Raw genomic sequence first — 27,820 nt, forward strand, 5'->3', positions numbered from 1 at the left:
GAGTGAACAGAGGAGCTAAGGTGAAACTAGTCTGCCGAGTGGTGCTGGGGGAGCAGGCTCCGCTATGCTGTGCGTCTGGGACTTGCTTCCCTGTGCCTGCTTCTGCCTGTTGCTGACACCATGGCCAAGTAGATTTATTCTTTCACTTACCAGCGTTTCCTGAAAAGAGCATGGACTTGGGAATCAGTCCTTAGGGTTCCAGTCCTGACTACACTGCTAACTCTCCTGCTCCCCTTCAGAAATCAGTCTCCATATCTGCAAAATGAGGAGCTGCCCCGTACACCATCCCGAAGGCTCCTTCTAGTTCCACCTGCTCTGATTCTCTAGGCACGTGCTGAAGAGCTGGCCAAATCTGTGACAACCTGCTCACCCACTTCCAAGGAGGATACTGAGGAGGTCACAGGGGCAGAACTGCCCTCCAGGGGCCTGGATGGGCCCAGGTGACATGACTAGTGGTGAAGGCAGGTAGTTTCCTTCAGGGTAACGCAGAGTGTTGTGCAGCCACACGAATCCCTCTTGGGGACTGCTGCCCCACGAAGCCCCGGCCCTGGGGCAGGGCCACATTGACAGGAAGCACATGGTGAGGAAGGGCTTCCAGAGTCTGCCTCCCTCAACTCCGTCACTGATGAGTCAGTCACCACAGCTGAAGGGCAGCACTTAGTCACTCTCCACCGGGCACCACACAAGCCCCAGTGCCCAAGGACACAGAGTCAGGATGCAGAGGGTTCCCACAGTAAAATGCTGTGGGTCTCTGATATGCATTTCAGTAATGCCCCCTGAGTCACCATCCAGCACTGTGTGGCCTTCCTGAGGGTTTGGTTTCTTATTCACTGGCCACAGAGACTCCTCTCTGCAAACTCTAAGGCCACTTTATACCAGTCAGCTTGTTGACACAAGAGAGATGTGACCAAGAACATAAGCATAGTAACAGATTGATATTTAGTCACCTCCATTTGCCAGGCACTGTCCTGAGAGCTTCATGTATATTAACTTATTTAATCCTCATAACAGCCACATGAAAAATTCCATCATTAACCCCACTACATGGATGAGGAAACTGAGCACAACATGCTTACATAGTTTTCCCAAGGTACCGCAGTTCGGAAAAGCAAAGCCAGAATTTGAACCAAGGTAATGCTGATTCTAGAGCCCCTGCTGTTAAATGTCACATTCCACTGTCTGCATTAAAATCATGAGAAAGTAAGGGCGTGGAGGAAAAATATAAAGAGAAATGAAAAGGGGCTAGAACAGGACACTGAAGGACGTTGAGACTTGATTGCTACAGGAGGGGAAGTAGTGAGAGAGAGAGAGAGAGAGGTACTTGCACAGGTGTCCGGACTGCAAATCTAGGTTGATCTCAAACCCAAAGGCATGCTCTTCTACAGCCAGAGGGCAACAGAAGATGGTGCTGGAGGGGCCCAGAGAGGAAGAGAGCATGTCCACCAGATGCAGTCATGAAGGGATTCATAGACAGAAGCATCTACCATGGGCCTTAGGGCTTTCTAGGCATAAATGAAGACGGGGGGAAGTTATCACAGTGATGTTGTGAAGTTACATGTCCACCATCCGGATGGGGAACCTGGGCTCAGTACAGCTAAATGACTGGCCCACCTTCAGTGGCAGAGCTGATTCTGCCACTCTGGTGACTTTGGAGTCCACATGGGAGGAGAGAAAATGAACTCGAATTTCCTTCTTATTCTTTCTTAACCTTGGTATATTTCATTAGTTCAGTCCCCAAATCCCTCCCAAAATACACCCCTCTCCTTCTATTCCAACAAACAGCCATCTTGGGCATGAGGAAAGGATGAGAAAGAAAAAAAAAGGAAGAGGAAGATAAAAGGGAGGAAAGAGGTGGAAAACCCGAGCAAAGTGTTTGGGGAAGTCTCCACCTGGTCAGTCAGAAGCGGGGGCCCTGATTTAAATCCCCCTCCCAAATGAACCAGGGTGTATGGGGCCAGAGCCTGGGTACATGCCTCTCCATGTGAGCCAGGACTGTTTTCTCTTTACTCTTAACCCCCAGCAGCCTGAGCAGCCACGAGGCTCCAAACCTGCATTCTGATATCCTGATCATGAGGAACATCACTATTAGTGAGCTAATGGGCGGCATGCCCCTGGGACAGCCTCTGACACCCTCAACTTCCCAGTTTTCCTAGCTCACAATCAGGTCATGAAATTGTCTTACCTATCACTCAACTTACGTGTCTCTCAGCGAAGTTGTGGACTTTGATTCGAAATAAATTACCATGCCTCCCAAAAAAAATTATCCAAAAAACAAAGACTGACTGGTAGCATTCTAGTCCATTATCTGGGGCATTGTTTACTGTGCCTGAAGGCTCAAGTTAGAGACAGGATCACATTCACACACTGTAAAATGGCTCTGGGTTTTTTTGTTTGTTTTTTGTTTTGTGTTTTATTCTGAAAAAAAGGGGGGTCATAGATAGCAGCTGGTTTGTACATTGTCTTCTCTCTGGGAAACCTTGCAGTAGGTTCCTTTGAACACTATCCTTGGCTTTACTCTTAAGACAAACTGAAACGGTGATTGATGATAAGAAACAATAAAAGTTAATTTAGACAGAATTCTCCATTTTTATTGACTTGTTATCATGAGGCTAAAAAAAACAAAACCCCTCCAATAGTGATTCTTGAGGGGTGAGATTGTATCTTTGCTCCATTCTGGATGTCACCAGGCACTGTTAAAAAATTAGAAATTTCCCATGGGCTTGAGGCATGACAGCTTTGCAAGTAAACTTAATATAGCTCCAAAACTGGGAGGCCTTGATGACTGGCCCTACACTCATCTTCTGTTTACAGTCTTCCTCCTCTTCCACCTCTTCATTAACATCATGAAGGCGAATATTGCCAGGTTGAGGGCTGTTCTGTACCAAATGTTTGTCTCCCCAAAATCCATATGTTGGAGCCCTAACCCGCAATGTGATGGTATTTGGAAGTGAAGTCGTTAGGGATAACTAGGTTAAGATGAGGTCATGAAGGCCAGGCCCCCGTGATGGAATTAGTGCCTTTATAAGAAGAAGAAGAGACACCAGAACTCTCTCTCTCCATTCACATACACTGAGGAAAGGCCATGTTAGGACACAGTGAGAGGTGGCTATCTGCAAGCCAGGAAGAGGGTCCTCACCAGAACCTGACTGTGGGGGCACCCTGACCTTGGACTTTTAGCCTCCAGAATTGTGAGAAATAAGCCACCCAGTCTATGGTATTATGGCAGCCTGCTATGGTTTGACCATGTCCCCCAAATTTCATGTGTTGACAACTTAATCTCCATTATAATAGCATTAAGGGGTGGGACCTTTAACAGGTTATCAGAGTCCTCAAGAATGGATTAATGTTTTTATAGAGGGAGTAGGGTAGATATCACAGGAGTGCATTCCTGATAAAAGAATGAGTTCAGCCCAATTTCCTATCTCTGTCTTACATACTTGCTCGCCCTTCTGTCACGTTACCATGCAGCACAAAGATCATCGCCAGACGCCAGAGCTACGCTCTTGGACTTCCCAGCCTCCAGCGCTGTAAGAAATAATTTTTTGTCTTTGTAAATTACCCAGTCTGTAGCATTATAGCAGCAGAAAATGGACAAAGACACAGCCTGAGCTAACTGAGATGAGGGCTCTCTAGGTTATAGAGAACCTGTATTATGTCCCAGAACAACTCAGTGAAGTTGTCATACTCACGTAGCAGATGAGGAAACAGACATATGGAGGTTAAGGAACAAGCACAATCTGGTTAAATGGCAAAACCAGGATTGGAACCTGGTCTTTCGGCTTGATTTTTTCCCTCCCTGGTTCTTTCGGGGCGGCCTTGTTTAACCCAGTCCTCCATGTCTGGGGAAGGCTTAGGCTATCGGTCAGGTAGAGATAGTGGAGACCACTTACCATCTTAAAAGGGTCATAGAAAAGAAACCTGGGCCCTTGCAGAAGCTTGAAGCTTCTGAGAGGTTGAAGGAACAGGAGGCAGCTCAGTATAGTGGTTAAGAGCATTGAGGGCAGGGCGAGGGAGCCTGAGACTTTCTGAGATAAATGCCCTGTAAGACCTTGGGGATGCCTATTATAGTCTCTGTGCCTCAGTTTTTTTAACCTATAAAATGTGACTAATTATGGTATTTGCCCCTTCAGAATTCTATAAAGTCTAAAAAGAGATAATGTCTGTGAACTACTTTTAGGACACTGCCTGGTGTAGAGTAAACGCCCATAAAGAGAGGTATTGAGGTCATGGCCTGGGTTGAGAAGCAGTGGCTGGGCATTGCCCCACCACTGCAGCCAATTCTGGTTCAGGAGAAGCATCTTCCAGGTGAAATTCCAGAGTGACAAGACTCCCAAACCCAGACACACATGACAACCTGCAGAGCATTGCACAGCCATCATCCCTTACTTACTCCCCTAACAATCCTGTGTGGTTTCAGATGGGGAAAGTGAGATTCAGAGAGGACAAAGCAGTCAAGTAGAACATGTATAAGTTTTGGAATCAGAGCTGTATTTGGACCCTGGCTATTCTGTTTGTTGTGTGTTTGATCTTGGGCAAGTTACTTAACTTCCCAAATCCTCAGCTTCTTCATCCTAAAAAAATTTGATAAATGACTACCTAAAAGGGTGTTATGGGGATTAAATGAGAAAGACATATGAGGGTATCCCTAAAAATGTTTCTATTTTTTCTAAAGTGCTTTGCTTGTAGTAACACAGCAGCTGTTAAGCAGTGGAGTGGGATCTAAAATCTAGACTTTAGCATGCTGCAAGGCCACAGGAATGGATTTACAGAAAAAGTGAGAAGCCAAGGATCTAGACAAGGGTGTGTCAAGGATGTGGTGTTTGCCTACCATCATTCTTGGATCTATATAAGGAGTAAAAGAAGCATAAAATGGTGTAAAAAATGAGTAAATCAGTAACAGTGCCTGTATCCAGAATTTTCAGTGGATTTCAGGACTAACAGTGGCTGGGTCTCATACATAACTAATATCTGCACGTGTACATTTAGTGAGTCTTCATTAACTCATGCAATGAACAAATATGATGAAGCATCTGCGATGTGTGAAGCGCCAAGCCTTGGGGCTACAGAAACTAATAGAATAGTCACTGTCCTTGGGGGATGCTATTATAGTGCCTAAGGTAAAAATAAAAGAAAAAAAATCATCACAGGAATGTGATAAGGGCCATGGCAGTGGAATGAACACAGAGACACAAGGAGAAAAGCCCATATTTGGTCTGAAGCTGTCAGGGAAGATTCCCAGGGAAAGTGATGTGAGAGCTGTCAGAGCTAAGAGAAGCAAGGGAAAGCAAGCACAAAAACATGGAAGGAGAAAGAGCCTGGTGTGCACTTGGAGCGCCAAGTTCAGGGTAGCTGGGCACGGGCCACACTGGGGGGTAGAGACGATGAGGCTGCACTGAGTCTCCGCGTGAGAAGAGTCTTGCATATCGTGCTAAGGAGTGTGAACTCTGTACTACAGATGGGAGGAAGCTACAGAAAGCTTTTTAAGAAGGGGAGTTCACGTTTTAAAATTTTCCTCTGGTAGAGGTTGAAGTAGAAGTTGGACTGGGGGTAAAAGAAATTGGAGATAAGGAAAACAATACAGAGGCCACAGAAATGTCCACATGAGATCCTGAATTATACACACACAAATAAATAGTCACTGATGATAACGGGGCCTGGGTTTGAGATATAGAAATAACAAATACGAATTTGTGTGTGAATATATGAATACAGGTGTGTGTGCACACACACAGAAAAGCTGGTGCCGTCTTTGCTATGACACCCCGGTATGGATCCCACCTGGCTCGTAGCTCCCCATAAGAGCCCCCCAGGCCTGGCTCTCCCTCCCCTAGCACTGCCTTAGATATGCTGTACCCTCTTACTTCTCTGCTGTGGTAAATCTAAATGGCTTTTTATTTCCAGACTAACCTCAAACCCAGAGTTTGAGGTGACCAAATACTGCCTGTGAGGTTGTGGTACTGCAGACTTCCTCCCAAATGATGTAAGTACAGGGAGCGTAGCGCGCCTAGACACACACAGTGCACCCAGGGCCATGCAGCGCGAGAGCAGCACAGCCCGGTTCGTTTCTGCAATCAGACCTTTAAATTAACACAGCAATTACAGCTATCAAGGGAAAGGGAAATCAGCATTTACTATTGATTTTTATAAACAAATGCCAAAAGAAAATAAATAAGTAGAAAGATCACAACCCAGAGCACACATTTAAATAAATAAGTAGTACTTAATGTGCCTTTGTTAAAATAAAAGCTCTTACTCAAAAAAGGATGAAAGTCTTGTGGAGTGTAGGGTGAGGGTGGATGACACATTATCTTTCAAGTTTCTAGAACTCTTACTAATATGATGTCGATGTTAGTGAAAGGGTAAGAGGGCTAACTAGCACTTGCTGGGGGTCAATATGTCTCCGATATTATGTTAAGCAAGCACTTTATACAGATACATTATCTCTTTTAATCCTCAAAACTTTAGGAGGTTGGAATTGTAAGTGGCTTGATCAAGAAGCAAACCCATGTCCCTTGAGTTCCTAAGCCTGAGCTCCTTCCATTGCATCCCCTGCTTTTCTCCTTATCAAAATGTGAATCACTGTACTTCAAAATCTGGCTGGAAAGCCCTTCCAGAAGTCACCATCATAGTGCCCATTCCATATCTCTAGAGAATGTTAGATTGGAAGGAGCCTTAGAAGTGATCAACTACAATCTTCTAGAAACAGAAGACAAGTGCCTAGTCACATGGCTGAGAAGTAGGGCCACTCACATTGTAATTAATGTCTTCTCCCTCCCTGGCCCATGTACATCTTGATACATCAGGCTGAGTTCTTCTGTAGAGTAAATGGTTCCCCCCAAAAAGTTTGCTGTGATTGTTTTTGCTTTAACTGTGAAATTTCTATTCCTGCATGAGTCTGAAAAAGAAGCTGGGGAAGTAATGCCTTTTCCTTCAGCAGATTTATCCAATGAAAATGCAAGAACTGAATCTCCCTAATGCACATAATCTGCTTCCACAAGATCCTACGAGAGAATGAATAAGAAGTGATTAAATCACAGCAAAATGGTTTTATTTACAACTAGTGCTCAGTTTCTTGAAACACAAACCTCCCACCCAAATATTTATCCAAAGGATAAACATCTCCCCCACATGTTGCCATAACTAGTTCCTGCTAGCACAAAGCATACGTTTGAGCATCCACATCCAGGATATAAACGATGCCTTCCAAAACAAGGGCTCAGAGGGCACCCTCGTGTAGGTGCCTGTCCTAGAATCCTGAACCTGAACTTTCTATTGGGTCTGGATTCAAAGTTAATTCTCTCTCAAATGAAAACAGAGTTTATAAACTCAGTTATGTTGATCTCAATGATGTCTTGAACAGAAATTCTTTCTATTTTCTACAAATTGAGATGCTAAAGGGAAGAAAAATGAGGCTCCACAGTGAAGCAGGAAACTTTAAGGTGAAAGAAACCTGAATATCCTGCCATATTAAGCTATAAACGTAGTTTTTCTCTAACGGTGATGTGATTAAAAGATGGAAAGATCACTGGGACACCGTTCCCCAACTATGTTTGGTGTCAGTGGGTAACTGGAGGCAGGGTGAGGTGGTGGGAGGAAACTGAGTGAGTGGGGCTGATGGGCATCAGAACCCAGCCCTGCACATTTGATATCAACATCTACTGTTGGCACAGAGAGTAGCTGTGAGGCCAGAACTGACCTTTGGCCTCAAGGCCAAACCTTAGCCACCTACAGGTTTCTGCCCCAGCTCCTACTAGTCTTCTACTAGCAAGAAGAGGGTACAATCAAACAATAACCATTTGACAATTACTTGATAATGGAAGAAGAGACAACAAAAATAAAACTGCATGACAGTCTTTTGGTGCTTAAGCCCAATTCTTGCAAAGGCATCTTCTGGTATATTGGATCCTGTAGCAGGAAAGTTCAAGCTTGGTGGAGATCCACAGAACATGTTAGCTTCTAGCACAAAAAGCCACCGCAGCACAGAAAGCAAGCAAACATGGGGTTTCCCAAAGCTAGAAGGCTTCTGTGTCTTTTTTCTGTGAATCTCAGTGGACCTGAAGTTCTTCTAGCTACAGCTGGGCAGGACCACTGCTGTGGTCTCTGGAGGTGAGTGGTTGTGACCACAGTGTTTGGACAGCAGCTTCAGCACATGACTAACATGTGCTCAAAACATCACTTAAGACCACAAGTCCTCACGCTGTCTGGGCAGGCCACAGCCACCCAGCCTGGTTTGGTTTTCTTAAGGAGCTGCCTTCCCTGTTTAAGAGGTGTCAAGCTGCACTCAGCAGTCACTCATTCCAATCCTGAACTATCTCACCTTGCCTATTGCAGATCTCCATCCTCATTCTTTCCTCTTCGCCTCTCTTCCTATCTGCCATGTTATACCTTCAATTACGTTCTCCACCATGATACACAACCCAATACTTCTTGGCCTCTACACCACTGGCCCCCCCTCCAATCAGATCCTCTTCTCTCCTTCTTGGTTCTGTGTTTCCACCATCTGATATATCAGGATATGTACCTCCCTCACAGCCAAGCCCCCAGGATCTCACTTCTAGGATGTTGCCCTTTCCCCTCTCCTCAAAGAGACAGATGGGGAAGAAGGTGTTTCCCACTTCCCAGAGGCCAACATCATCATGTTCAACAACTGGGGAGCCAGTTAAGCGCACATAACCTGCTCTCCATTTCATTGGGTTCAGGGAAGGCACATGAGAGTGATCTCAAAAACACAAATATATATTTAAACTAAACATAGTTTTTATTAACCCTTATGCAATTCTTTGGGCTGAATACCATGTTCTGATACCAACTAGGAAAGGAGAAAGTAGGAGAAAAGGTTTTTTCTAACTCCCTTGGAAAGTAAAATAAGAAGGCAACAGCAAAATTAACAAAATAACTCAAGACAGAAATGGAATTATAACACAAAAATCAAAGAAAAGTACCACAGAAAAGGTTATTTGACCAAAGATGCTAATGTAGCACTTCTTCTGTGTGGGCTTATGGGAACTGCACTTGAGAGGCAAAGCCAATGAAATAAATGCTTCCCTGTGGAAAGTAGGGACACAAGAGTCCCTCAGATCTATAAACCATCAGCTAAATGGATGCAAATGTGTTTACAGCCTTCCTTCTTTGAAGCTACAATATTACAAAATGTTTATAGTGTTAGATCCCATTATAAAAATTTTCTCTTTTGAAGAGGAAGTGAATTAAAGATAACAACTATAGTTATACTATACGGAGTAAGTTATACAAGATCAAAGACTTGGAAAAATCATGGTATAAAACCAAAAACCTTTTACAACTGTGCAAGAACTGTAAGTTACTAGCATCCCCCAAATTTTTCATTCTGGAAAACTTATTTTCTTCATTGGATTTTATATGATGTCTATAGCATCATGGTTAGAGTCATACTATGTGACAGATGACCTTGTCCAGATGATACAAAAAATGCGAGTTGACTTATAATGATATTCTTGTTCCTAATTCTATTAAAACTTCACTTCTTTTTACAAATCTTTAAGCAGCTTTTTACTTAGACAAGTGGCTGATACTGGTCAAATTGGCCAAGAAAATCATTCCTGTAAGCTTCTGATTTTCTATTTTTATTCTCCAGGAATCATGGTTCATAAAGACAAACTAGGACTTGGCACAGAGAAAAGCAAGCTAAAATTCAATCCAATAGAGAAAGTGACAACACTTTGCCCGTAGAGGGCCAAGTCTGTGAAAGGTTCATTTTGCATGAACTCCAAATCCTTTTTTCTATTCCATCCAAGTCTTCTCAAAATATAGAGGAAGGAAGAGGAAGGAAATTTTCATCTAGAAAATATACTTTCCAAACTTTGAACATTATTTTGATTTTTTTTTCCATCTCTCAATTTTTTTTTATTTCAGCATATTATGGGGGTACAGATGTTTAGGTTACGTATGTTGCCCTTGGCCCCCCCCCAAGTCCGAGTTTCAAATATGTCCATCCTTCGGGTGGTGCGCATTGCACTCTTTGTGCATGCAAATACCCGTCCCCTCTTCCCTCCTCCTCCCTCCCCCCTGCCCAACATCCAATAGATGTTTATTCTTATATGTGCATTTATGTGTTGATTGGTTAATACCAGTTTGATGGTGAGTACATGTGGTGCTTGTCTTTCCATTCTTGGGATACCTCACTTAGTAGAATGCGTTCCAGCTCTATCCAGGAGTATACAAGAGGTGCTATATCATCATTGTTTCTTAAAGCTGAATAGTACTCCATGGTGTACATATACCACATTTTATTAATCCACTCATGTATTGATGGACACTTGGGTTGTTTCCACATCTTTGCAATTGTGAATTGTGCTGCTTGCTATAAACATTCGGGTGCAGGTGTCTTTCTTATACAGTATCATTTGGTCTTTTGGGTAGATGCCCAGTAATGGGATTGCTGGATCGAATGGTACTTCTACTTGTATCTCTTTAAGATATCTCCATATTGCTTTCCACAGAGGTTGCACTAGTTTACAATCCCACCAACAGTGCATGAGTGTTCCTATCTCTCCGCATCCACGCCAACATTTATTGTTTTGGGACTTTTTCATAAGGGCCAGTCTCACTGGAGATAAGTGATATCTCATTGTGGTTTTGATTTGCATTTCCCATTATTTCGATTTTTAATGTGAAGAATTATTGTTTTTCCTTTGGTCTGAGAAAAAGAAGGAAGTCTCTTGAGCTCTTCTAGGTGCTAAAATAGAGTCTTACCCCTTTTTTTGTGATGTCTTTATGATACCAGTTACTGCATGGGAGGCTGGGCAGTGTCCCCATAATAACAAAATACCAGCTAACACAACCATGTACTCAGCAAGTTGGCACCTTCTTTCCACTTTGGGAGAATAAATTATAACCAGAGTGTTGCTTTGTGAGAACAGAACCAGAACAAGAATGGTTATTTAGACAAAGGTCAATGACACCAATACTTACAATAAAATGCTTAAAATAAAAAGGGCCCAACTCTGTCATTCCTCACATTTTCACCAGTCCCAAATATTCTCTCAGGAATTTCATGTTTTGAAAAATCTTGCATGTATTAATAGTTAATTTATTTTCCAACGTTTACAACACACATAACTGCCAACAGAACTTTTGATATTGGTGTGAGATAAGCAGTATTAATAGTTTTATTCTATTCACTGATATAAAAGATGAAGGAATGTGATATCTTGGTTAAGCTATGCAAATTTATGATGGATAATAAAAAGTTTCCACTAGGTGTTTTTGAATATTGACAATAACTCATGGACTCCTATTACCGATATTATGGAGCTCAAGGAATTCTGGGAAGTATCAGTCTTCTTTCTGGTTCCTTCGGCCTCTCTCATCTGTGTTTGCCTCACCATTCGTCACATAAGGTCCTCCTCATCTCCTTCATGGGGACTGAATCCTTCTTAACTAGTCTCCCTGACTCTGTTCTTGGCTCCCACCTGGGGCCAGATGGTCTGTCAAAAGCTTGAATCTCACAGAGTCACTTCCTGGTGTTCCCCTTCACCTTCAGGACTCAGGCCATACTCTGCACCCAGGCAAAGAGCAGCCCAAGCCCCCGCCCCACATCTTGCCCCCAGCCCCATCCTTCCACACTTTCTGTCCTCCTTCAGAACCACCCATAGTTCCTCTGAAACCACATAATTTGGCTGTATCTGCTTCAAACATCTTTCTCCCATCTTGTCTGCCCAGGGAATCCCTATATATTTTTTAGATCTTAGCCCCGATACACCAAGAAAAAAGAAGTAGTCACCTCAGGAAAGAGGTCAGAGCAACTTTCCTTTTTACTTTATGCAACATATTATTTATATAATTTAACGTAAAGATCAAAGGTCACCTACTTTACAAAACCTTCTTACCTTTCTTTCTCCCCACCAATGTAAAAACTACTTGGATAAATTATTAATGACGTACTTTTAATATAATATAACACCTATTATACTGCTTTACATTTATGAGCTTGTAAGTCCGTCTCTTCTCTGTACTCTGAGTTTCTTGAGAGCAAGGACCATGAACCCAGCACAGTGCCTGGAATGCAGTAGGTGCTCAATAAGTGTTTGTTGAATAAATCGGTGAATGGTCTCAGGGAATCTGGAATTGAGGCTTGCTGCTTCCCTTACTATATGGGAGACCACAGGTAACTCAGTCTCCTGGGCACCAGTGTCCTCCCCTATGAAACAAGGGTCATAGCTCCTGCCCCACAAGGGTTTGGTGGGGAACAGATTAGATGAGCAATCAGGAAGCACTTCCTAAAGGCAAAACACAAATATTCTATTTCCATATTATTATGAGTGTGCTGAGGAAGGATGGAAAGTAACTGTAGTAAGCAGTGGTGGTAACTGTGGGGGGAGAGGCACAAGAAGGGAAATACAGACCAAGTCCTGGCAAATCCCAAGAAGAACACAGCGGACAATCCCGGCCCTTCTACTTCCTTTTTTTCCCCCCTTTTTAAAAATTTTAATAGATTTAGGGGGTATGAGTTGAATTCCATTGCGTGTATATACTGGGATAGTGGTAAAGTCCGGGCTTTTAGTGTACACATCACCCGAGTGATGTACATTGTACCCCATAGGTACTTTTCATCCCTCACCCCCTCTGCTCTACCTTCCAACCCAATTCCCCATCCGATCACTCTGTCGCTCCCCTGACCCCCCATCCCAGCCCCCATCTCCTGCTCTAGTGACTTCATGAACCTCTGACTGGTCTTCTGCCTCCACTCTTGCCCTCCTCCAGTCTGTTCACACAGCAGCCAGACATCTTTTATTAATGTAAATTAGATCAAACTACTTCCTTGCTTAGAATGATTTAACAGTGTCCTGTTTTAACCCAGCCCACACCACAGACTCCCAGGCTCTGCCCATCTGACTCCTGAGTTCTCTCCACCCTGATTTTATGCAGTTTCCCCAACTCATCACACTCCTATTAGACTGCCTATCGTCAGCTCCCAGAACCTGCCACGCCAAGCTAGAGCTATTTGTTGCCTCTAGACCCTACACGAACTGTTCCTTCTTCCCAAACATTCTTACTTTAGTTTCTCCTCTGGCTGGCTCTTTCCTTAGGTCTCTTCTCAAATATCACCTCCTTAAGAGGTCTTCTCTTACCATCTGAAGTAGACCCCCTGTGATTCTCTCACACCATACCCTATTTATTTCTTTCCTACCACCAATAACCATCTTTATATAATTTAATTGGTTTACTTATTATCTTTCTCACTAGACTGTATACTCAATAAGAAGGATCATATCTGTCACGTTTATGTTATTCCTAATAGCTAACAGTGCCTGGTAGATAGCAGATGCACAATAAACACTGGATGGATATATGGGGAGCCAGGGCAGGAAGTAAAGAAGAGATCAGCTCCAGGTAGGAAGCAGGACACTGTTAGATGAAAAGGTCTTCATAGGTTGGCAGCCCTGGGCAGCTCAGGGGTACCATGAAGACCCCCAGGATGTACCTGGTATAGCAGCCTGTAAAGGAGAAGAGGCCATGGAGACAGGAGATGAAAGAGCTATAGGCAAGTTTACCTTCTTCACAATTTTCTCTCTGCTTGCAAATAATATATGAAGTGCCTATAAGGGTACCTAGCATGGTAGACATTATATAAATGTTTGCTATTATTATTTCTAACGTGATTGTCCAAGTGGTTGTGAGCCCTGGAGGAGGAAGCTGACTCTGTCCAGTTGACTGGTAGAAGGTGGCAGAACATTGAGCAGCTCAGTCAACAAGAGAGCAGCTGAGGGTACTTGGACCCTCCAGCCCTGCAGCTGAGGCCGGTTACTGCAGGCAGGACCACCCCTCTGCCCGGCAGGCCCTCGCTCCTGGCACCACCCGCTGGCTGCTCCGCCGGCACCCATGCCATCATCTCGCACAGGCATGGCTGGGCAGCTCCGGAGGCTCCTCAGACACAAGGAGAAGCCGCTGCCAGCTCTTGGAGTGTGAGAACCGGGGAAATCTTTCAGCTCTGACAGGCAGATTTCAAAGCCTGTTTCTAAAAATGGCTGTTAATAGGTTTTTCTCCACATCAACTATCTCTACTCTTGTTTCATCAACAGCAACTGCATTGCTATTCACAGTCCTTATGACCTCAAGTGATTTTACCAGTCAAAACAAATACCTAGGGACTAGAAGAGACCAAAAATAAAATAAAAGAGATAAGAAGGGAGAGTATGACATAAGGGGTGAGCTTTCTGTCAAACAGTCTGTGGACTGTCTTCAAGATCACATTACTGCAAAGTAAAATAGAAAACCCGAAAGGAAGAGGGGAGTCAGGAACATGTCCATTCATCAGAATGGACATGCAGGAGTGGCTGCAAGAGCTCCCTCAGCAGGGGTTTAGGTTTGCAACATGCAACAATGTTTAATATCAAAGCATTGCCTCTGCCTTTCTATGGAGACTCAAAAGCACTTCTGCCTAAGATGATTGAGGCTGATTCAAGGCCCTATTTCAGGATGGCAGGCAAAGTGCCACCTTTCAAAGGCAGCGAGTGTAAGAGACACATGCCACCCAAGGAGGCTGGAGTTCCCCTCCACCACTTACTTCTTGAGCAGGACATCAACCCCTCTGGGCCTCTGAAACCTTATCTGTAAAATGGTGGCAAAATGCTAGGATATTATCTGCCCAGAGACAAAGACCTGGACAAGATGACCTCTTTGTTTTGGGGGGAATGCTTCTCCTGAGTTCTAACAGAGGAGAGATGTTCATTTAAAATATGCATATACAAATATTTATTAATTGCCCATAGCAGAGTGTATGGAGACAATTTTAAAACTTCCTGCCCAATCTGACTGCTAGCTAGGTGAAGTTGACCCAGCCATGCCTTTAGCTGGATTTGAAGCAACATTTTAACTTTTATGCTAAACCACCATAACAGACATTCTCTTAAATTGCTGTCCTACTATCAGAATCTCATGAGGCTGTGAGTGTTATAGTGATGAATAGGTAGGTAAGTAGGTAGGTAGGTACGTAGGTAGATTAGATAGATAGATACATAGATAGATCCAGATAAATTTGGACTTTTCTTTTTAGAATTAGTTTTTAAAACCTTGATTAGAATGTGCCAAAACATTGGGACAAAATTATGAGATTTCTGATGATGGCCACTATCTTCAACACCAGCTTCAACTTCTAGAAGTGCCAGCTCTTTAAATGGCACTTGCATTTCTGCTAGAGACATTTTTATTTACAGTTCATTCAGACAAGTGTCTAAATTTCCTAGGCTTAAGCTCCATCCAATATTGAAAAATTATCACTAAAGTCTCCACCCAGTCTGCCTCCTCCCTGACTCACTCCTCTTCCATCAAGTCTGCCAAAATGAGATGGAGCTCATGTCCATGGAGAATGAGTTTGATCCTTCAGTCTTCCCCTCCCCTTCTGGACTGCGTCCTCACAGGGGCATGGACCAGCTCTAAACCCTACCGTGTGTGTGACTTCTGCAACCCACACTGGGCTTCATGCTGTGTTAGGAATGGTGCAGAAGCTTTAGAGATGTGGATTAGTGGAGAATTAATTGAACATTTATAATCTGCTTTACATATATTGTTTCATTTAATCATGATAGCAGTCTGTCAAGTGAGTATATTTTATTATCATCCCCATTCACAGATGAGGAAACTGAGGCTCAGAGAAATGAAGTAGCCTTCTCAAGATCCCACATCTAGTGAATGGCAGAGCTGGGATTGGAATCTTGGGCTTTTCTGACTCTGAACCCCTAGATTTTAGCCAGTGTGCTCTGCTGCCTAATACCTGGTCACAGGCTATGCCCTTTGGAGGTCACGCACAATTGATTTTAGCTGACTATTTTCTTTTACCCCCAAAATCCTTTAACCTGTGGCTAGTTACAACAGGTCTAAATTTAATGTCTTTAAAATAGCCCAAGGATGAGAATAAATAATCTCATCACAAAGATGCTGTTCTTTAGATGAAGTGCACCTGGCACAGCATCAGAGTAGAAAATTCTCTTAAAGAAATACATATCCAAAATTTATATGGCCAGAAACAAAGATTTCTCTTAGCTTTCAGAATTCTCCAACCCCTATGGAGAGATCCCAGAATAATTTATATTGTCAGATCAAGCTTCGCACCATCTTTTCAGAAGAGATGACGGATGGGATTGGTGTGTTACCAGTCTTCACCATAGCAGTTTCTGATCTGTCAAGAAGGGAATGCAGAAGTGATTCACGTAACTCAGTTTTGTTGAGGTTATGCTATGAGGAAGACATTGTGTGCTGACCATGCAATGCCCAAGACAGTCTCCTGGATGTGAAGGTGACACAAGTGATGGAGATAGACACATGCACTAACAAATGTACCCTGGGCCAAATGTGGAAAACAACCATGACTACCTACAAATGAATGCCAAAGGAATGTAGAGGCTGAATAAGTCACTTCCATGTGGCATTATTGATGAAGGCAGTGTAGCAGGAGTGACCCTGGAGATGTTGAGCCCTGAAGTATGCTAAAGATTTTGATAAGTTGACCCAATGTGAATGGTGCCTCTTGGCATTGTGCAACACAAAAGCAAGAAGAACAAAAAAAGCATGTCAAAGCACTGGAGATACATCATCAACACTATGTATAGAATTAGAGACTTTATTATATTATTTAGTTCTCTCAAAATGAGGCCCCTTAGAGGTGAAAGACTATTGCTCAATTTCTGCACATTCAACCGCAAAAGTAATAGGTGGCTATCTCAGAGAGAATGATGTTCTCTCATGGTCTGGCCTAAACAGCTTCTCCTCAGCCACCTTCCTCTACCAAGTCCGACCTTTCCATTGGTGTCAGCTCTGGCAACACCCTATTGGAAGCATTTCTGCACCTCTCTTCCATGCTTCCAGGGCACTTGTATGAATGCTCCTTTCATTATACCTACCCACTGAATTGACACTGCCCCCTTACTAACCGGTCCTCACCTGCACCCCTCTCACACTGTAAGTGTCCCAAAGGCAGAAGAAGTATTGTGTTCACCATGGCATCTCCACTGCCTAAAATAGAATCGGAACTTAGCAAGTGTCTATCAAATAAATTAAATAAATAAATGAGTCTTGGGAGAATTACACATATTTAGAGGGTGAGAAGAAAGCATCCGATAATCTTTAAAGTTCCCTCCAATTCCAAGATTCTGTGATTCTAAAAGAGCCACTGGAAGTGATAAAAGCCAGTCTGAGGAGGGAGCAGAGGACTAGTTAGTTCCCTGGAAAGGCCACAGCATATCAGACTTCATGCACTTGTCCCAAATAACAGGGAGCCTGCACACTGGGAGTAGTAGTAGAGCATAGGGGCTGAGGGCATGGAACCTAAAACCGGATGGCCCAGGTTCAAGACCTGGTTCTGCCACTATGAGTTGCACGATCTTGGGCAAGTTAGCTAACTTCTCTGTGCCTCAGTTTCTCCTCGGTAATATAATGAAAATAACAGTATCTACCTCAAAAGGTTATGGTATTGTGTTAAATGAGTTCATGTGTATAAGCTGCTTAGAACAATTCCCAGCACACTGTATGTCTCAAAAAATGTTAGTTGTTATAATCATTACTCGCATTCCCACCATAACACTACCAAAGAAAATTCAGTATAATAGGAATCTGCAGTGTAATTCTCAATACCTCTTTCAGAACCAGAGAAGAGGGAATGGAGAATGTTGTGACTACAGACTTAGCTCCTCTGTGCACTTGTCAGCCCCTCTCCTGTTGGGGAAGTCACTGGACAGCCCCGACACTCTGAAGAGACGCCAATACAGACTCCCTCCTTCTGTTTTCTAAAAGAGCAAAGCAAAACAAAACAAAGAGTCAAGAGAGCCTGCCTTCTCCAGAATTCCCCAACATAGGGGAGTACATTTCAGGACCAGTTATAGTGTGGGCTTCATGTAGCTCACTGCCAAACAACAACACAGAATCAAGACAAAATGCTTTTAAAAATATAATAATCTCAGGTTGCTAATCATTCAGCTGTATCCCCTGTAGTCCCTCTCGATTTCAATAACCACTTTAAAAGCAAATGCAGCTTTGATTCTCTCTTATTCAAAAGCTGAAGATCTTTCCATCAAAAATCCCTCTCCTCAAATGACCAGGCACATTTTACTCTTTACTGTGTCCTTCTGGTAGGAACAGTGTTTTAACCAGGCTGCCCAGCAACCCTTTGGGTACAAAATGAATGCATGCTTTTAACCACTGACCTGGGCACCCCCAGCTGTAGGGTATCCATCAGATTTTCACCACCCCATCATAGAGCATCTTTTGTGCTCTGCATCAGAGAAGCAGTCAGACACCACCCCAAAGGATTTCCCAATGTACTTTCTATACATCAAAGTGAAGGTTTTTTTAAGCTGACTATAATCCATGTCTTTGCAAACAAAAGTGCTGCACATTAGTGATCCTTTTGTAATGGCCATAGAAATTAAAAGGACTTTTTATCATCTCACTATAACACTAGCATTTAGAAAGAAGACAGTAGATGATAAAAGAAACCATTGGTAGAAATGACAAAAATGCAAAGTAAAATAAAGCCATAAACTCCAGAGCCTACAAAGGCCAAAGACAAACAAGAGAAACTGGAAACAAGGGGATTAGAGATGAGCCTGAAAAGGCATCTAAAGAAACTCCATATATAGGGCTCAAACTTAGCCTGACTTAAGATGCCAGTTGGGCCAGATCTGAGTGAGACAAGACAGATTTCTGTATGGGATCTGTCCTCCAGCGCTGCTGCTTACATACTCTAGAAATTGCTGTTTTACAACTGTTTTCAGAACAGGCAGCAGGTTCCTGTGTTAACATTTCAATATTACATGAATCTAAACATATTGACTCTAGACAATAACTAATTATAAAAGCTTGAAATAAGACTAGTTCAGAGGGATTTCTACTCATATATTACAGGTGGGTCAACTTCCAAAAGTTGATCTGAATGTTATTTATTTGGCTCTAGAAATTCAATTCCTAACAGAAACTGTTACCTACCACTGAAAAGATAATGGAACATTCAAGAAAATTATATGAAGAGGAATTAAATCTCCCATAAGCTTATTGCCCTAACACAATCATTTTTACACATTTACTTTCAAGCCTTTTTACATAGTTACATCTTTTTACAGTAACATACATGGGTATAGATTCTACTTAGTATTTTGCATTTTGACTTAAGCAGTCATTGGCATGAGCCAATGTTTCCGAAGTCTTTATAATGATTACACAAATGCTTATTTAACACATAATATACTTTCTTTGGAGGAGAACCATTCAATTATTCATAGCAACATGTCTATGAGAAAACCCTTTCTGTGTATCAACTTCAGATTCCACATGCAGCAAATCTCCCTCCTGTGCTCCTGGCACCCCTTCCCATAGACCCCTGGGAGACAAGGTTCTCCCTGAATGATTTCCTTTGTCTTCATCAGGGGCCTTGCAGTACAGAGGAATAGTCAGCATTCAGAGCAGGAACAGAGGGTCCAAAAACTCAAAGTTAAAGGTGGAAGTTCCAGGAAATTGCACATGCTGACATAAGCTGGGGTTTCCTACCTCTGCCCCACTCCCTAGATATTTCCCTTTGTTTTTTCCATGAGCCTCAAGAATTGTCCCTGCCCAACTCCAGTTTTAGGCACCACCTGTGTCTTCTGAATAGGAGCTCTTTCTTCCCTGGGCTCTGGTTAATGCTGGTAAAACTGGAAATAAACAGAGCAAACATCTCTGTACTGTGCTGTTCTCCTCTGGCACTTCCCTGTACGGTGGGCCTCTGGGCACACAAAGGGCTGATGTGAGAGTTATCCACACTCTACATGGGCACATCAATACCACAGATGGGGACAATGGGGGATGGGAGGCACCAGAGTGAAAGAAAGGAGCTTTGGTAAAAGGGGAGGAGGGCAAAGGGATGGGATGAGAGGAGGGAGCCTCGGCAGACATCTCTGGCGAGAACAGGCACATTCAGGGTGTTATGGCCGTAGACAGCAGACGTCTCTGAACGACTCACTCTTTCACTGCTTACTGAGCACCAACTAAATACCTGGGACACATCGATGGACAAATAGACAAAAATTCCCACCTAACTGGAGCTTAAATCAAAGTGGGGGAAAACAAACAATAAACAATAGACATAATAAGCAAGTAAATCAGATAGTATGTGGGGAAGTGTCAAATACCATGCAGGAAAAGTAGACCTTGTTGAGGGAGTAAGAAGGTTGAAAGGACTGTTTACGATGTCCTATAGGGTGGTCAGAGTAGCTCTCGCTGAGAAAGCCGGATGCAGTGAAGAAGGCAGGAAGTTAGCCCTGTGGCTGTTGAGGAGGCATGTTCCAGGAAGAGGGACCGGCCAGTGCAAAGACTCTAGGTAGGAGCACGCCTGACTATCTGAGCACAGGCGAGGCCAGTGTGGTCCGGGCAGTGAGTGAAGCGGGACTAGCAAGAGATAAGTCACATCACGCAGGCAACGTAAAGACTTGGACTCTACAAGGTTTTGAGTGAAGGTTGACATGATGAAACTTAGTTGTAAAAAGATCACTCTGGCCATTGTGTTGAGAATAAATGAGAGAAGCAAAAGGGGAAGCAAGGAGACCAGCTCGGAGGCTGCTGCAGTCATCCAGCAGAGAGAGGCTAGTGGCTTAAATCAGGGTGGGGCTCATGGTGAGCAGAGGTTGGATTCTGGATTTAGTTTGCAGTCAGAGCAACAGGATTTTCTGGTGGATTAGATATGGGGTTTGAAAGAAAGAGAGTGGACAAGGACATGTCCAAGGTCTTGGCCTCTCAAGGTGTGGTTAACAGACCCAGAGGAATGGATTGAAAATGATTGGAAATTAGGAGATCAATTAGGAGCCCCTTGCATAGTCTATACATGAGATGATAAAGATGTGAACAAGGTGGCCAGGCGCAGTGGCTCACACCTGTAATCCTAGCACTCTGGGAGGCTGAGGCAGGAGGATTGCTTGAGCTCAGGAGTTCGAGACCAGCCTGAGCAAGAGCAAGACCCCGTCTCTACTATAAATAGAAAGAAATTAGCCAAACAACTAAAAATAGAAAAAATCAGCCGGGCACGGTGGCGCGTGCCTGTAGTCCCAGCTACTCGGGAGCCTGAGGCAGAAGGATCGCTTGAGCCCAGGAGTCTGAGGTTGCTGTGAGCTAGGCTCATGCCACGGCACTCTAGCCCAGGCAACAGAGTGAGACTCTGTCTAAAAAAAAAAAAGAGATGTGAACAAGGTGATGGTGGGGGGATGTAGAGAAACAGATGGATTTTAAAAGGTTGAGGTCAAACTGACAGAGTAAAAGAACAAAAGTTTCATATCATCATTTTGTGGCAGCATCCCCAATATCCAGATCGTATTTTCCAGGTTCTCTTGCAGCTAGATGGGGCGTATGACCAAGTCCTGGCCAATTGGATGTGAGTGGAAGTGATATTTACAACTTCTGAATTGTGCTCTTAAAAGGCATTTCCCCTTCCCACTGGCTTCTGTATGGAATTGATGACAGAGGGGAGAGCAGCCATCTCAGACCCTGAAATGTAAAGTGCACATTGGAAGGCAGCACAAAAAAGTCAAATCCCATACCAACCCATGATTGCCTACTCAGATTTGTTCATGAAAGAAATGCATTTCTATCTTGTTTAAGCTTCTATATCTGGGGTTGGTTTGTTGCTATTGCCTAACCTTGAGCAACAAATAAAAATCCTTTTAGCTATTCCAAGCACAAAGCCCCAATACCAATACTTACCAGTCTCATGAAGCCGGGAGAGGATTTAACAAGGACAGATTTAATTCCAACGTGCCTCTGCTCGTTTGTTCCCAAAATATCCAAACAGTATTTGAGCTTCAATGCCCTGAGTCACTGCACAAGAGGCTCAAATCTGGAGTAAATTGCTGCTTATGGAATTAATGTTTACTTACTAGTCCATTGCTTCTCTTTCAATCAGGAGGCCCAATTCTACATTGTATCTGAAGCAGAGGTCTCAGGAAGACATATTATGTGATCTGCCTTTGGGGCAGAAAACAGCACCACCAATAAACTCCTAATTCTCCATACAACCCAGCCATCATCTCCTGATTGATTAATGAGCCAACTCTGTGAAGACAGACTCCCCTCACCCAAAGGAGACAAGATCAAGTTCTAAGCTGGCACCAAACAAAAACATATACTTTATTCAAAGGCAAATCCTAGCTATGCGGGAATCTAATAAATCACCACTGAATACAGAAGGGATTCAGCTGAAACCTGTGCAGCCTCAGATGTGCAGCCAACACCGCAGCACCGGCTGCCCAGCCTTTACAGGTTCATTAATCAAGTTTGCATGGGAAGGCTGTCACCTATGATGCCCTGCAGTGTCTGAGGCCCCACTGCATGAAATGTCCTGGTCCACAATCATAGTGGACTCTTGACTAAGCACTCCATTCATTCTTTCCCTGAACATCAAGCTCAAGACATCACAAAACTACAGAGAAGCAGATGAAGGATCAGTGGAATTTTATGGCAAAAATCGCAATTGGCATGTGGGTTAAAGTGGGGAGGGTGGTACACTCTGGGAAATAACACACCCCCTCGGTGAAATGCCCTAAAGTCTGGGAAGATGAGGGTCACGTAGGTGTATTTCTTCCAAAAGGGACATAAACATTTAACTAGACAACAAGAGCACTGGGCTGTGAAGTAGTGACCTTAAGATTAATGAAGTTGAAAGGAAAGGGACCATGACATGATTGAAATAATTTAAAAAGCAAATATTTATTGATCATCACAAGTCAGACAGAAAGAATGCCATGTGACAAGACCATCCTCAGGGTGCTCAGGGTCTAGTGTGGAAGACAAACCAACCAGCCATTAAAATAGCATGCTCAGCACCAGAAGGCAAGAGAGTGATAAGACAAATGGGAGGGGACTCAAATCTGGTTTGGGAAGTTTCCACACAGATTGCCTCACTTGAATTTCACAATCCTGAGTCAATTATTACAATTTTTATTTTGCAGTAATTGTTATTTATTCAGCACTTTAGCTTAAAATATGATTCCTAATTTGGTGATTCATTTTGTTGTCACAATAACCAAATGCGGTAGGAATGGTGGGTCTGTCATAATATCCGTCAACATGTGGCTACACTTAGAGAATGGGGATGACATCTGCCTATGAAGGCAGCCCTGTGAAATGGGCTGATAGTTGCCTATTTAATGTAAATAAAACATGGCTGCTGTAATCAAAGATTCACCCAGTTGCCACAATCTATGTGGACAATGGAAGAGGTCATTACATAAATTTTAGAAGAAAGGCAGAATATTAGTTTTAAAAAAAGAAATAGAAGCTGATGTATTGGTGAATTTCCATCATTCAGAAAATCTAGACTCCTGGAGGGAGCTTGGAATTTTCTAGTACCAATTCTGTCATCATCAGCAATACGCCTAAATCAGTCATAGCAAATGTGCATTGTCATTGCTATGCAGTGGACTGAAATTCAGGAGGCAGACTGCCTCCACCCACTCCGCCTACCTCTACAACCAATGGGCTGATAGTTGCCTATTTAATGACTCAGGATTGTGAAATTCAATTAATCTCTGTGGAGATACTTGGTTTCTTGGCTTGTCTTTTCTTCTGAAAATGAAGATGGTGGATAAGAACAATGATTTTCAAAAATTTTTTGTTACTATAATCTACAGTAAAATTAGGCATTTTACACAATGACCTGGAAAAATACCTATCTTTATTAGTTTTAATATATTTGCTATTTTTCTATTCTATTCTAATCCCCATTTCTTTAAAAAAAATTACCAGTAGATCCACTAAATTAATTTCATCTCCCCTAGTTTGTGACCTATAATCCGAACAATTCAAGTCTGAACAATTCAAGTCAATATCATCTCTAAGGGCCCTTCCAACCCCAATTCTGAGAATCAACCATGTGATCACCTAATATTCACACCTGGGGTTATGCCCTATGGTCCTCCCAGCAGTGGTATAACATGGGTAGAGGAGCTTACAAGACTCACTACAGAGCACACCACCAGGGCATGACGGAGCTGGGACTAGAACTCAGTGATTGCACAATAGCAGCTATGCTTGCCCTGTTCAGTAGCTCTTCTTCTCTCAGAGAATTCTACCTCCTGATCAACCTCTGCCCTCCAGCTTCCACGTAAATGCTCCTCCTGATCTGTCAAAAGTGGGCTGCAAATCTAGTGAACACATTCCAAGAACTTAATGGTAATTTTTATGTTCATGCCCTCACTAGATCCTTCAGGAACTACCTCGTGCCAACCACAGGTGCCTGAAACTCAGTCTCTGGACTGGAAGAGCTCTCATTCTAGCAGAAAAAAGTCCACCCACAGATCTGCTCACTAAGCACAGCACCAAAGACCCTTTCAAAGCTGCCCTTCCCTTTTGTTTCCTCAGTGATAACCTCATTGTTCTGTGTAACCTCACCACAATCCTCCCATCCGGTTGATTGAAATCATCAAACCTCAAGCCTTCCCTGAACACTCTCTGAGGCCTGGAGGTCAGCAGCACAGCCAGAGGGTGGCACTCCAGTGGGAAGAGAAAGGCACCCACAGCACCCCCCAGGCAGCACTGCTCCCTCCATTGCTTCCCCTCTGTCACCAGGGGTCAGTGAATAGGGCATGCCAACAGGCTCTGTCAGCATCCCTCTAGATACCCTCCTCACTGCAGACCAGCATCAACTGATTTCAATGATGTACAAAAATGTTGTGTAACATCATGAAAAAGTCAGGTCCCCTAGATTTATGGATAACATCCCATTTATATTACTTGGGGGGCAAAAACTTACATCAAGGACAAAGGACAAAGGACAAAGGCAAGAGTGCTTTCAAGAGACCAAACCTAGGGTTAAAGAAAAAAAGGCTTTTAAACTCTTCCTTTTCTTCCTTAACTATTCACAAAGCAGTAAGTGCTGATTGGTAACATGCCAGTACTTCTAAGGCAATTATTTTCAAAATGATTGGAGCTTGTAGTGGGAATTCATTGTTTTGCTTTTCAGCATCAATCCCTCCTCTCTCTGACGACAGTATCTAGATTTACTGTGGAGAAACCACATCCCCTTTAGTCTAAGCCAGTTGGTGTGGGTGGCCCTACCTTAAACCCTATCTTTAACTCCAGCCATAGGCTCTGGCAGGCTTAACTTACAGGTGATTGCTTTGGGAATGGGAAGGAAATCCAATCAGGGTCAATAAGACAGAAGGATTCACTTTCTGAAGCTTCAGGGAAAGTGTTCTTTCTGTTCCACAGGAGCTATTAGAAGAAAGTTATCTCTCTAGTCTTGGATGGTGTAGTGTGAGAATAGTAGACAGGGACTGTGGCAGTACTGAGGTGAGGGACTCCATTGGATGAAGCCTGAAGATGAAGCTGACATTGCAGAGGCAAAGCAGAGAGCCAGAGAGAATCTACACCTTTAGGAATGTCATCTGGATTTCTGAGTCAAGCCTCGCCTACAACCCTTCTTCTAGATTTCTTTAGTTAAAGGAGTCCTTTGTTTGCTTTAGCCAGTTTTCATTTTCTGACATTTACTACCAAATTAATTCAAACTGATACAAAAGCCTTAAGTGCTTTGGAAAGGGGTAGTGTACAGAGAATTTAAGGTCTCTTTTGGGAAGAGCAGGAGGTGAGTGTGACAGATGGAGGTTGAGAGAAAGATTTTTTTCCATAGCTGCTTCTATTAATTCTGTAGGAAATAATCACAATATTTACTATTAATTTTCCCTACTTCTCAAAAATACCTTTTCCACACAGACTGCTTCACTTGAATTTCACAGTCCTGAGTCAAAGCGATTATTAAAATCTTTATTTTGAAGTAATTGTTATTTGTTCAGCACTTTAGTTTAGCATATGACTTCAAATTTGGTGATTCTTGATTGTCACAATAACCAAATGATGTAGGAAGGGTGGGTCTCTCATAATATCCATTTTAGGCCGGAGAAAGTTGAGCCTCAGAGAAGTTAAATGAGATGTCCAAGTTAATTTGAGGACATGGGAGAAGACAGGTCTCAAATCTAGGTCTCTTGTTTCTCTCTCTCATCCAGTCCTCTGAACCAAAATACTTAACTCTTATTCCCAGAAACAAACGTGTGCTCTTAGATTAATACACAGAGGCTAGCAGTGGGCTGAACTTGACCAAAGCATTGGAGATCTGGATTCCAGTGGCAGAGTGAGAACTCACAAGCTGGTGACCTTGGGCAAGTTTCCTTTGTCTTGTTTTTTGTAAAAGGAGAGGTTTGAACCAGGATCTCTGATGCCCCTTCAAGCTCAAAGTTCTATAATTCTAGACCTTCCTGTCCCTGCTCTCAAATTAATCCTTTCCCCAGAATAATAATCATAACCTTAGCTGACATTTATTCTCTCACCAGATACTGTGCTAAGAACTCTACCTCCACTTTCTTTTTAAATCTGACAACATTCCGAAGACAAGTATATCTCTCTTACTGATAAGGAAACTTGGATTCCCAGGGGTTAAATGAACTGCTCGAGACCAACAGAATCAATAAGCATCAAGGGGAGATTTGACCCCAGCTCAGACTGACCATGAGGACCGTAACCTGGCCTATATTGTTATCACACAAGAAAGTAGGCTCCCTGCGTTACTGGTCACCCCTCTCCGTGCAGAAGGGGCAGAGTGGGATGGCCCCTGGAAAGCAAAAACAGAAAACCGCTGGAAGGACGCCCGGGAGGATCCTTCCCAGGCTTTGGGGGCGGGGCACACTTGGCCGCCAGCCGCAGGATCGCGACACTGGTCTTCCTACCGTCCGCACCGTTACCTTGTTGAGATGCGGGTTCCTGGTGACATCGTATCCGCGTTTCTTCAGGGGCACAGGGGGCGCGGGGCCGGGCTTGGAGTGGCAGGCTCGGGCGGGCGCGGAGGGTGCCCAGCGCGGGAGAGCGCCGCAGGCCCGGCCGGGGAGTAGAGTCAGCCGCGGGCCTGAGCCCAGCGCGGCGCCCATGGTCCTTGCGCAGACCTGGCACGGGGGGGAGAGCAAGGTCAGGGGCACCTTCCAGCCAGCCAGAACCCACAGGCGCAGCAGGGCGCGGGGCCCGAGCCGGGGGAGGGGTGGTGGTGACGGGGAAAGCGTCCTGGGGAGGAGATGGCAGGGTCTCCCGAAGGGTTAAGGGCGCCAGTCCCCGCCTCTCCTCAGCGGACACCTGCTCAGCTTTCTGCTTGCGGTGCGCCAGGCCGCGCCAAGCGCCAGGCAAAGCGAAAGAAAGCCCAGGAAGCAGAGCCGTGCGGGTGGCAGCCCTCGCCATCCCCACCCCCATGCCCGCGAAGAAGGTCCCCGCACCCTCAATCCCGCTTGGTGGCTTGCTTCGGTCCCCTCCGTCCCCGGCCCACCTGCGCTGCCGGGGGCCGTGGTCGATGCGGTCCCGCTGCGGAGCCGGCGCGGCGAGGCGCTGCGGCGTGTGCGTGCTCTCCCGCCGACGGCCGGACGGCGCCCGCTGCCGCGCGCTCGCGGCTGCTGCGTTCCGGAGAGAGCAGTCCCGAAGCCTTCGTTCTCAGCGCCTGGCTTCCCCTGGGGACGCGCGTGGGGCGCCTCACAGCCGCGTGCACGTGGCAGTCCCCAGTGGTAAGGTGAAGCTCAGGATGCGCCTCTGAGACTCTCCATCTTGAAGAGACTGAGCGCTCAGAGGGTCAGCGTTCAGGGACGAACGCACCCTCTCACTCTGCCAACATTCGGGGAAGGCCCTGGCTTCGGGAATCCGAGTAGAGATCCTCAGGTATCCAGTGCTCTGTGTTGCTTCGTGCTGCCCAGTATAATAGCGATTAGCCACGTGTGGCTATACAAATTTTCGTAAATTAATTAAAATAGAATAAAATATAAAGTTCAGTTCCTCAGTCACACTAGCCACATTTTGAGTGTTC

General features: G+C 44.1%; 1 protein-coding gene across 1 annotated transcript in view; it reads right to left on the reverse strand.

Annotated features, from left to right (window-relative positions):
• The window catches only part of ME3 (malic enzyme 3, NADP(+)-dependent, mitochondrial), a 204,984-nt gene extending 177,401 nt beyond the window's left edge, over window positions 1–27,583 (reverse strand). Inside the window, exons 1-2 of the mRNA XM_012641853.1 lie at window positions 27,293–27,583; window positions 26,724–26,921 (exon numbers count right to left, since the gene is read on the reverse strand). Coding sequence (XP_012497307.1) covers window positions 26,724–26,906 — 183 coding nt within the window. The 5' untranslated portion in view covers window positions 26,907–26,921; window positions 27,293–27,583. The remainder of the gene's footprint in view (window positions 1–26,723; window positions 26,922–27,292) is intronic.
• Window positions 27,584–27,820: the final 237 nt, after the last annotated feature.

This window comes from Propithecus coquereli, unplaced genomic scaffold (genome assembly GCF_000956105.1).
Source record: "Propithecus coquereli isolate 6110/MARCELLA unplaced genomic scaffold, Pcoq_1.0 Scaffold170, whole genome shotgun sequence".
NCBI classification, from domain to species: Eukaryota; Metazoa; Chordata; class Mammalia; order Primates; family Indriidae; genus Propithecus; species Propithecus coquereli.